We start from the raw sequence: 13,129 nt of genomic DNA, 5'->3' as shown, positions 1-13,129 counted from the left end.
ATATAATAAAAAAATATAACTTTTTAATAATGGAATATTTAATATTTCTTACATATTTGGTGATTATAAATATCTGTAATTAAATGAAGAGTTAAAACTATATGTAATTTAATTATTATTCTTAAATGTATACTATTTCAATTTTGTCAAAATTGCATAAGCATTTATTTTACTGAAAATTTTTATATAATTAACGTGTATATTTATATGTTTTTATATTATTAATGTATTAAATTAATAATTTATATTTAATTAGATATTAATGACAATTTATTGGAATTATTACTATTTTCTGTTTTTTTTAAATATTATTTATGTATCTATAGTATAACATATCTTTGATATAATTTAAATACATTTTATGTTAATAACTGGGACAAATTTTAAATTATCTATGACTCATTTAATATTTCTCAGAAATATTTTTATATGCAGTGCATAAATATTTTCAATAAATAAAACAACTCATGTATATTGTTTTCTCGTTAAACAAAGCTTTTAAATCTAACAAAAGAGGATGTGCCGAACATGTCACATGGTAAATAGTAATGTTTAATTAATTTAATAACTACATCATATTTTCCTTAATCATGAAAAAATATTAGGAATGGCTAGCATGAAATACCAAACTCATATTTTGAAAATTCTTAATAAAATTTTTTTTTTTTTTTTATCTTATCATAATTAATCTTCTCATATTTTTAATGAGATTTTTGTAGATCTTTGAATGAAAAAAATACCGTTAACTTTGTGCAGTATAAATTTGAGACGTTCTAGATTATTAGTTTAATAATTAGCTTTATGTTATTTAGGATTATATTTATTTTTAATTTTATATATGAAAGCTCCATTTTAAATATATATCCAAATTTCTATTTCATTATTTTGGAAATTCTTTATAAGTCCACGAAATACTGCTGAATTTTTATTAATTTCATTTTGTTCTTTCTTCGTAAATAGAAATATAAGGAGAATTATGTCTTACATACCTTGATGGGATTAAGGATAAATATAGTAACAATATTTAAATGTAACTATTATATATTATCTAGTATATATTTTTATGTTGTATCTACAAAGTAGAAAATTCTACGTTTATTTATATTCAAATGTGTCAAATTCCCCAATTAAAGACTTAACTTGTATTTTTAAATTTAGATAAAACAGATTAAAATAATATTAAAAATACATTGATTTATATTATAATACTGGTTCTAAATTAAGTGTAGCTTACTCTTTCGATACATATTTAATTCATTAACTTTATTGATTATATGAAAAGAAAAAATACATATTATTTTTTTGGAAATTATGGGTGTATTTCTGAATATGGAAATAAAAATTATTAAACGATATATTTTTGCTCACTGTTAACAATACAAATAAGAGAGTATATTAACAATACTATAAAAAATTACATTTTAAATAATGTTATTTTTTTTTCAATATTTCAAATAGAGCACACTTCTAAATAAAAATTTAGTTTCTGTATGTTCAGAATATTAATTATATACACAATTATATATCTATATAAAATTGTTTTTTTTTTTTTTTTTAGATTTCAGCAATAATAAATATTTAATGATGAAAAATTAATATAATGTATGTAATGAAATTTTTAAACAAATAAAGGTCATAATTATAAACATAAATTAAAATTTTCAATTCATATATGTTTTTATTTTTTTATATTATTATTTATAATATATTATAATATTGTAAATTTTTTATTCTAGAAATAACCAAATACGTGCTGCAAAATTTTCTTAACTAAATGATTCAACCTAAATTAAGAATAAACTAAAATATAACAGTTTTTTTGTAAATAAGTATTGTTTATTAATTTTTTGTGCTTTTTTTCTACTGTTTCATTTTTTATAAGTATAAATATTTATATAATTCGGAGTGTATATAAAAAGAATTTAAAATATAAATGAATTTCATATACTACAAGTAGTAGATGAAAATTCTGATTTTTAATAAATTTAAATGGATGCAAACACATATTATTTAATAAGAAATGAGAAGATAAAGTAGAAAAAGAGAAAATTGTATACATATATGGTTATAGAAGTGTATTTTAACATAAAATAAAAAGAAAAAGATTAATAATATCATGTATACAAATGTTTAATAACTGATATGATTTTGTGAGAACCATTAATTATATAAATAAATATAAGCATAAAATATATAGCTCTAGGAACTGTTTTAATTTTTGTGATTGTTTAATTTTTAGCTTTTTTTTGATTATATCCTTGCATATATTTATAATAACATTTTAAATATATTTTTTAATTTTTTAAACAATTTAGAATTTTTTCTGTTTTAGTATTTAATAATTTATGTTATTAATGTTCTAAAAGCAAATTTTTTTTTTGTTTTTTGAGAAATGCTTTAAATAAAAATCTTATATTTATATAAACTTCGTTTATATATTATAAATTATAAAACATTTAATTATATATTAGGCGTTGAAGTTCCGGTTACTGATGAAAATTGGTCCACATTTATTAGTATATATTTGATTTATATACAAATTGTGTACATCAGATTATTAATATCATGTATTATAATCTTTACAATAAATTGAAAAGATAGTTATATTTTTTATATTATTACTACAATTACGTAGTTGTTCATTAAATTCCTTTTTATAAAAATTACTTGAATACCTATGATATAATAAATTTATTGAAACAGATAATACGCATATATATAATTACTGAAAGAATGGGAAAAAGAACTACTGGAATAAAATTATTCTTATAACAGTATATATAATACCAACATAAATGCTTTTTATTATAATTTTTTTATTATATAATATAAACAGTTCCTCTAAATATGTATATTTAATTAAAAATGTAAAAAATTGAAGTAAAAGAATTTAAAAACATATGTACAAATAATGTTACATATTGAGTATATTTAAAATATATATCTTTCGACAATTATTACACAAAAATAAAAAATCATAATTCATTTACCTTTAAATATATAATGTTTTATAGATTTGGTAATATTATATAAATTCTATTTCATAAATATCTAATGAACCACTGGATAATATAGGTGTTGTTAATGATATACCATAAAAAGTTCTACAAAATCTACTGTTCTTAATTTATTACTTATAATACTATATTATCATAATAATATTATTTATCAATAATAATTTTCTTTAAAAAATAACATTTATAAAATTATAATTTCTAAAGGAAAAAAAACGATAAACATAGTCATTATTCTCTTATTATAGACAACAACAAAATACCTATATTCTATATATTCTATACATTCCATATTCTACATAATCTCAATTTAGAAAAGATAAAGTTTCTTATACTTTTTCTGCTTTATTTTTAAAGAAACTTAATAATAAAAATCAATTAATTATGCTAGTACAATAAATTATTTATATATGATATTTATGGACAAATTCAAATTGCTTAATTTTAATAAATAATACATTTTTACAAATTAACTTAAATTAAAATTTCTTCAATATATTTTTTTTAAACTTTTATTTCTTTGTTTTTGTTTTAACAAACCTCATAGTTAAGTAATTTTTAATAAGTTTTACGAAAGAAATAAAAAAGGAAGAAAAAATTAAATAAATAATTATAGTAACGTTTATCATTAAAAGATTGTTATATTATTTTTAACTTCTTCCTTAATATATTACAATCTAAAATATCGATATAACGCAAAAAAAAATGAATATATTGTTTTTAGTTAAAATTGCTACTTTTATCCTTTTCATTTGGATAAGTAAAATCAAGAGTGATCTGGTATTATGATATTATTTAAGGATATATATATTATTAATTTTTATGTTTTTTATTACTATTAATATAATTTTTTATCAAGGACTTATTTACTGATTAAATAGGAAAGGTTTTCTTTATTTTTTTAGAGAGAGTTTAACAAAATATTGTGTGAGAACTACAAACTTAGTAGAAAAATGGATATAAGAGCCCATCGATTAATGGCAAAATATACGCAAGATAAGGGCTTAAATATTGTAGGATTAAAGGAAGAGTTACCATGTTATGGAAAAAACGAAAAAAAAAATATTTGTAAGAATGAAAAAAAGAACAAAGAAAAAAAGAAACAATCAAAGGAAAATTTATTAAATAAAGAGGGAATTCATAAACAAGATAAGAAAAATAACTTTTTTATTTTCGAAACAAAAAAATATTCCCATTTAGAAAAAAAAATATTCAAAGAACTTGACTATGAGAATTTTATTAAAAATAACAGGACTATTAGAGGTAAGTTGTACAAAAACATAATACTTAAAAAATATGGACTGCGTTTGTCTGTACCTCTGTCACTGTTTTTGTCCTTAACAATATCCCTTATATTAGATTTATTTGTGGGTTGTGGTTTTATAAATGGGTTGCGCTTGTTTTTGAGAGTATACGCTCCAGGTTTTTGGAAATCTTTACCAGAAAAAATATATAACTTTCTGGGTAATTCTTTGGCGGAAACTTTAAAGCCTCTCTGGACATATAAATCATGGGTAGGGAGTAAAATTGAAACGAAGGTCTATGTATCAACGGGTTTATTTGGTTTTATAATATATTTCTTACCTTTCATTATATTAGGTTTCATATTAATATTCTGGATTATTTATTATCATAAAAAGGTTAAAAAATATGAAAAAATTAAGTTCAGAAAAAGGTAATTGAATAATAAGGAATATACGTCTTTTTAAAAAAGTGTCTTTAATAAGAAGTATTATCTGTATTATCTTTAGTTAATATAAAATAAATATTATCGTAGTAGCTTAAACTTTATAAATACATCTGAATATACGTGTTGATGTACTCATAGAAGTGTAATGTATGTTCTTATAATTTTAATGAATTTGAATATTTGAATATTTTTCTTTTAGTATTATGATATATTGTTGTAGCTTAATTAAAAATATCTGTTATATACATATATTTTATATTTAAATATATTTTTATAAAAAAAATATATTTGTGCATTAAAATTAATATATAATAGAATAATTCATGTAATTTTATTGAATTATTGTGGTAACATATATTATGAACAAAAAATGTTGCTTTCCATTTTATAATATATTATATTCTAAAATATTTATTTTATCAAGTTATAAAGAAAAGGAAGTATTAATTATAATTTACCAATAAAAATGTACTGTTTATTATTTAATGAAGGGAAGTAAATATACAATGTCGTATTGATATGTACATATATTTTTTATTTACTTAATAAAACGTCTAATATTCATTATATAAAATATGTATTATGAAAAATAAGATATAAAATATTACTATAAAAGCTATTATAATTCTCTTTTAGTATTTTAGTGATGAACAAAACTTGAATTTATGAAAATAAGGAAAATATCTTTTTAAATTTAGATAATTTTTATTATTTTACTGATTTATTTAACAGGTATCTTTGCAATTAAATTGAATATTTATAATTTTTTATTCTAAAATAAAATTATGGTATTAATTAAATTTTGTAACAACGATTTAAATATATGTTATAATAAGAATTTATAAATAAATAAAATATATATTTTTGTTTACTTTTTATATTCTTAAATTATTATATAATTGAATTAAATGTAAACATATGTTAATAGGTATTACGTATAAATCCGTTCTTTTTTTTATGAAAATAATGAAATTTTATATATGTCTATAAAAAGTATATTATAATTATTGGTAGTGAAATAATATATATTCTTTCTGTAATTATGTAATAATATGTAGATTTAATATATATATATATATATATATATCCTATTTTTAATATATGTAATATATCCATTAAGGAGTTAGTATGATTTTAATTATCAATATAAATATACATACTCTACATAGACAAATAATAACGCATTTATTTTTATAACGCTAATTTTTTAAATGAAATGAAATTCATAAAAAAAATATTATGTATTTTTCGATAATTCATATGTACATATATTTTTTTTTTTTTTGTCACATAAGCTTCAATTTGTTTTATTAAGAAATTACTTATTTTTTTTATACCATATTTAATTAAATAAATATAATGTATATTATTTTGAATACGTATATTTTCCTAGTAATATTCTTGACTAAATTTAAATTATTATATTTGTATCTTTATAGAATCAAACGAAAAATATAATAATATTAATATATGTTCCATTTATCGCTTTAACATACAATTAAAAAGTTTTGCTTGGTAAATGAATTAGTACTTGAATATTTATTTCCTTGCAAAAATATACTAAAGCCAAAGAGAATATGAGAATAATATATGTGAACAATTCTGAGTGGTACAAGAGAAGATATTACTAATAAGAATTATAATAAAAAAATATTTATATGTATTTTTGTTTTTTAATAATTATTACTATATTTTATTAACATATTTTCTTTAGTGTATATAATATATACACTTATATAAAATGATTATATTAAATAATATATATTTTCTTTTTTTTCTTTTAACCTCTTTTTGAATTTTTTAAAAATATTTACATGTATATATGCGTACTGAATATAAATTACATACTTATGTATATCAATAAAGATTTCTTTAATACTAATAATTAATTCCCTGTTTTATCTCACTTTTTTAATTTTAATTTTTTTTTTATTTATCACTTAAAAAATTAATATAAAAAAATAAAATATTACTAAATTATAATGAGATAACTTTGGGTAAAAATCTTTAAATTAAAGAAATAGTTGAATATGTGTTCTATGTTATAACAAAGTCACTGAATTGTAAATATAACAATGAACTAATATATTATTTGTTCCGATATATGTAATTATAATTGTAAAAATTATTTTATGCGATTGATACACCATATATCATTGTAACCATAAGTATTGTGGGAGCAAGAATTCAAAAATTTTAATAAAAATAAAAGATGAGTATTGCGAGAATTAACAATATATAAACTGTAGAAATAACAATTTTATGAACATGAATGAAACACTTTTTTTTCAAGTATATATAAGTCACTATAAGAGTGGCTTATTCAGCAAATGAGAGAATTATGTTGGAAAATGATATAATGGAGAAAAGGCAAAACTTTATCTGAATAAGTCATGAAAAAGGAACTCCAGGTATATTAAAATAAAAAAAATAAAAAAAATGTAAAGTAATATAAAATGTGATTAATTATGACACAAAATATATATATTTAATATCAAATTGTGAAATCACTTTTTTTTCTCCCTTTTATTCTATAAGACAGAAATTACACTGAGATTTTGCTAAAAACAAAGATGGATATACATATAAATGTTTAATATAAAAGAGACAGAAAAAAATAAAAGTATATGTCTTTACAGTACTTTTCTAATTTATTTTTTCTTTTCTTAGTTTTTCAGAAAAGGCTAAAACAGCAAAAATAAGCCTCTAATTATATAATTTCTTCGGAATTGGGAATGTAAGATATGAAAAAAAAAAATTTCAGAGAATTTTTATGTGTCTCGCATGATTCTATACCATGTACATACATGTTCACATGCGTATTTGTCAATGTATATACATATGTTGAATAGGATGATGTAGCTATATACATATTTGTACAAATATGCCTTCATATATTTCATTGAATGCATATTCATTTTTATGCCTAATACAACATTGTAACATATTTGAACATATTATTAGAAGTATTAATGGAAGTATATTCCCCTGCAAAGAATGAACAAGAAGAAATTAAAACAAATAGAAGTAATAAAATGCTCTTTTTAAAGTATGTTTTATTTATTTACACTTATAATATTTTATTGAGGAATTGCGTATTATGAGCAAGCTTCTTATGCATATACTTAAATTACTTTTATGTATTTGTACAAATAGAAGAATATTTTTATGAAGGCTTTAATATGTATGTAAACCATTTAAAACAAAATATATCTATTAATACATTTACCTTCGAAAGGTAAACTTATGTGCATACGTAAATGAAATGATTTTAGTGCAGAGTAGTGTGAATGATTATGTGTTTTCATAAGGCAGCATTATTCGCGAATGAATACTTATTTATAAATATAGCACGTATGTATATATAGATTTTTTTTTTTTTTTTTTTACTATGTTGGATGTTTTAGCTTGTTTGCATTAAAACGTTGTAAGCGGATGTATATACATATAAAATTTTGCATATGAGGAATTTATTTACATGTTATTTCTCACATTACGACCTTATGTTCTCCTGTTGTGCATGTTCTCATGTAAATCTTTATGTATATATGATGGAATAAGACGACTGAGAGAACTCTGATATATGACAAGGGAGAATATCATCAATGTATGAACTTCATTGAAAAAGATATATCTCTTAAGGGTGTTAAAAAAAGGAAGAAAAAATATATACATGATAAGTTAAATGAGCTTTGTGCTGTTTAAATTAATTATTTAATCAGAAAATTAGTTTAAGTTTAACCCCATATTATGTAACATAAATATTGTAAAAGTACTCTTTAATGACAATACTTTTGTAAGGTTTTAATCAGTATTTACATTATAAAGCGTAAATTATCACAAACAAATACATAAAAGATACAAACGCAAAAGTTGTTAGTAATCCGTAATGTAGAAGAACACTAATTATAAATTAATATAGGTAAACATATAAACACTATGGAATTATATGTAGATTTCCACGTTTATAATATATACCGAATATAAACAAGTATGTAAAGAAGTGTACGCATGAAATAATAAAGAATGGGAATAAATAAATTACTTTTGAATATTTACATATAATGAATTTATTCATTTGGAACTAAAAAAGAAAAATAAAAAATTAAACTATATTTTTTTTGTTTTGTTTTGTTTTGTTTTTTTAAGCGTTACATTAGATAAATATACGCAAGCTTATTAGTAAAATGAAAGTGTTAAATATGTTTGGAAAAAAAAGCATTAATTAGTATAATTAAATGTCAGCGAAGTGATAGAGTAAAGTACGTCTAGTTAAAACTTGTATTCACCCTCATTTTAGCGGTCACTTTATTATAAATATTTTTTTATGAACAATTTATAAAACTCATATTAGAAATATTATTGTTGAAATGATATAATAGCTATATAATAAAAATGAGTATAAAATTATTACATAATGAAACAATAGGAAATAATAATTTCAGTGAAAATATATATAATACACATTAATTTATTTTTAAATAAAACTTTGAAAGAAAAAAAGTCAAATATCTCATTATTACTATAACAGCAATAGCATTAATTAAAAGAATATAAAATATTACTTTAAAACATATATTTAAAAATACTTAAATCTACAAGCTAGATTATATCTACAGTAGATAAAGAAATAATGAAGGGCTGATATAAATATAAATATATATATATATATACAGTTAATAATACTATCCATATTAAATATATATATTTACTAAATAACAAATTTAAAACTTTGAAAACAAATGAAAATTATTTTTATGTAATTCATTTATTTTGATTAACATGTACAATTAATTTAATCATTTTTATAAATGTATGTTTTTAATTTATATAAAATTCAAAAATCCATTTATAAAATAATAAATGCTCTTAAATATTACTAATTTAATTAGTTACACGAATATTTAGAAAATAATTATTAAGTGTGTGTTTATATATTTTTATAATTTTTGTCATTATATATTATTCATAAATTATAGTATTAATTATTATGTTGCGCTTTTATAATTTTTCATATTAACACAAATTTGCATGTTTTGACATAGTGACCTCTATATGAGTTAATCTGTTAATGTTCTCGAACTGAGTATATTTTTAAATATTTTTATATCTCTATATAGAATAATAAATGCTAAATAAAGATGAAAATATGTAATAATAAATTTTTATCATATATTTGTGAATTACTGTTGAATAGTTTATGTTATACGGTTTATTAAAAATTTAAAGGCGTTTTATATATTTTTTAATTAATTATTATTCAGAAAAGTAATTTTCTTATTCAAATTAGTTACATTATATTATTATATAATTAAAATAACATATTTAATATTTTATATTTTAATAATTATATATATTTACTTTATTCAACAAACAATAAGTAATATAAGTATTTTTGGATTTATAGGTATATCTCATAAAATATTTAATTTTTTTTATTATGTAACATATAATATATAATTTAACACGTGATTTGGGAATATATTTTTTTATAAATTAATTAATAATAAAAAAATTATTATTTCTATAATGTTGTCAAAATGAAAAATGAAGCATTAAGGATTTTCTTAAATGGTTTTGTATGTTATTTTATATGTTATATTTTCATACTTCTTATCTATATAATTCATGTTAAAAATTAATTTATTTAAAATAATTTTTTTATTATAAATATTTTTCTTTATTTAACGTAATTACTACAAATATTTTTCTTTCGCTTTATTTTCTATTATTTTTTTTAGCGTGTTTTCTAAAATTATCATTTTTATAGAAATTATAAATTTATATTTTTTTTGGCAAAAAAAAAAAAAAACAATATATATATATATATATATATATTTTTTTTTTGATTCTTAAATGTAACAAATTTTATTTTAGTCATAATATAAAAACATCTTTCTTTAAATTACGTACAACTTTTAGTATTACATATATAATAATATAATAAGAATATATAAAAGAGTTAATTTGGATAGTAATTTTTGAAATGTCAAAATTATTTAAGAGAATTCAATTCTAAAATGGAATTTTTTATTTATTCTACAAATGTCCTCATGTCGAAAATATATGAGTGATATTAGTTTATAATTTATGACATATAGAAAGATTTTTGTTTTTTTTTTAATCATTTGAATACTATTACATGTCATACCATAATTTATGTTCTTCCAATTATAAAATAATATTTAAAAGGTAGAGTATGTGAAAATAACCAAGCTTATTATTAGGAAGCTGAGCAAAAAAATTAATAAGTATTTTTTTTTTATATGCTAATATATTTATTCTCACCGTATATTTTTTATTCTAGTTACGAATTAAAATATTTATGTAGAATATTTATGCACAAAAAGATATATTTTTTTTATATTTTTTCTTAAATGAATCAATGGAAAAAATTTAGAATTATTCTGTAAGTGCCCTACTATATATATATATATATTTTTGAACATTTATTAATAAAATAAGTTTTAAATAAAATATTTTATTTGAATTTGCTTTTTGTATAAATAACTTTATTAGATATATATAAAAATATATTTTTAAAGTCATCTTTTCCATTTTTTATATTATATTTGTATTTTATTATGTAATTTTTTACTTTTAAAAAAAATTAAATTAAATAAAAATATATATAACTATACTGTTTTATCCCTAACTATGAATATGAATGAATTTTGTACCTACTTAGATATATTATAAAGTTAAGTAATTATAACAATTAGAAATATAATAAAAATTTTATTTTAGTTAAATCACCTGCATTTTTCCCTTTTATTTGTACATGTTATTTTAGTAATGATTTATAACGTAATAGCAGTAAATTTATTTTATATTTTCTGCTTCATGTCATTTGTACATATATAATTATAATAAATTATTCTTTATGAGTAATTAAATTTATAACATTATAAATAATAAGAAAAAGTATTTTTCATTGTAGAATCTTTTATAAAATTTTAGATAATTAGATTTGGTAAAAAAGGAATACTAGTTCCAACAACTGATATTTTATTATCAGAATATGAGAAGGGTACAACAATAAAGGATTAATTCTGTATTTTTTGGAAATGAACATAATGGTTCAGAAAATAAAAATGATAATATTGAATCATAAATGATGCAAATAATTGGTGTAAAAATAATAATAATTCAAGTTTTATATCCAAAATTTTTTACAAATTATGTACATGTGTTATATATGAGTCTTATATGTAATCACAGATATATTATATTTATAAAAAAATTATATAAGAAGCTTATTCCTTTATATAATTACAGAAAATGTACTGATACAACCAAGAAAAAAGGTTTAAAACACTCTGACTATACAAGCGGTGCTTTAGCTATTACTCTAAAATAATACTATCTTAGTATTTGTACTAATATTTTTATTTCTTATTCCATTACGTATTTGTTATATATTAGGGACAGAAGTACTAAGAGAATTACTTGATGATGAGGATGGATGAACTGCTATATGATAGTTAGTTACTTAATTAAGTATTTTAAATGTTATATATTTACTGGTATAATTCTTAAAATAATTCAGTGGTATAGTAGTAAATTATTATAAAGCCTATTTATAATTAATATGTTGCTTAAAATATAAATTTTTTCACGTATCTAAAGGAATTTTATTTTGTGGTCAGTGAAATTGAGCTTAATAAATATTAACCGTTGTATAATTACAAATTTTTCTTTATTCAACCTAGATAATATGGAAATATATATTAATATTCAAATGAAAAAAAAAAATATATTAAATATTTTTAAAGGTTAGCGTGTTTTTACATATTTTTTTACTATAATTTATTTCTTTGAAATAATTTATTATTCGGAACATGTTCATATATTATAATTTTCTTGGTTCATTAAAGTATGATATTTATATTGCTCAATATTCTGAATAAAAGTTTTTACTTTATATGCAAAAATTATATGTATTAATGTTTCATGTGAATTTGTATTATCATATATAGTTGGTCACTTACAATATTATGTATAATCGCAATTGATATAACTTCTCTGAACTAGTTAAAAAATTTATGTTTTTAACAATTCTTCTTTTTTTTTTATTGTTGCAAGTGATCATTTCAATGAACTTTTTAAAAAATTTATTATATATTTCCTTTAATATGATATGCTATGCTTCATTCATTAAAACCATGAGCTTTGTTATTTGGTGTTGATATATATATTTTTTTTTAAAAAGTAAAGGTAACAAGTTATTCTTATTGTGAATTTAATATGAAAAACATATGTTTCACAACTTATATGATGTAATAATATGTTTTCTATATTCTCAACTTTTATTTATATTATGGATTAAAATTATAAATAAATAATAGCATTATTCTCCTTTAAAGGGTTAAATATGAATACAACATTTTCATTTTTATAGTTTTTGAAACTTTATATTTAAATG

The 13,129-nt window shown here is 18.7% G+C and overlaps 1 protein-coding gene across 1 annotated transcript; it reads left to right on the top strand.

The window, feature by feature from the left end:
* Positions 1-3,719: 3,719 nt before the first annotated feature.
* PmUG01_05013300 (fam-l protein) lies at positions 3,720-4,693 on the top strand (the record flags this gene model as incomplete). Its single annotated transcript, XM_029003335.1, has 2 exons — positions 3,720-3,794; positions 3,920-4,693. The coding sequence occupies 2 exons, from the start codon at positions 3,720-3,722 to the stop codon at positions 4,691-4,693; spliced, it is 849 nt and encodes a 282-aa protein (XP_028860291.1).
* Between the last annotated feature and the right edge of the window lie 8,436 nt (positions 4,694-13,129).

This window comes from Plasmodium malariae, assembly GCF_900090045.1.
Source record: "Plasmodium malariae genome assembly, chromosome: 5".
NCBI classification, from domain to species: Eukaryota; Apicomplexa; class Aconoidasida; order Haemosporida; family Plasmodiidae; genus Plasmodium; species Plasmodium malariae.
This window is presented reverse-complemented; position numbering and strand designations above follow the sequence as displayed.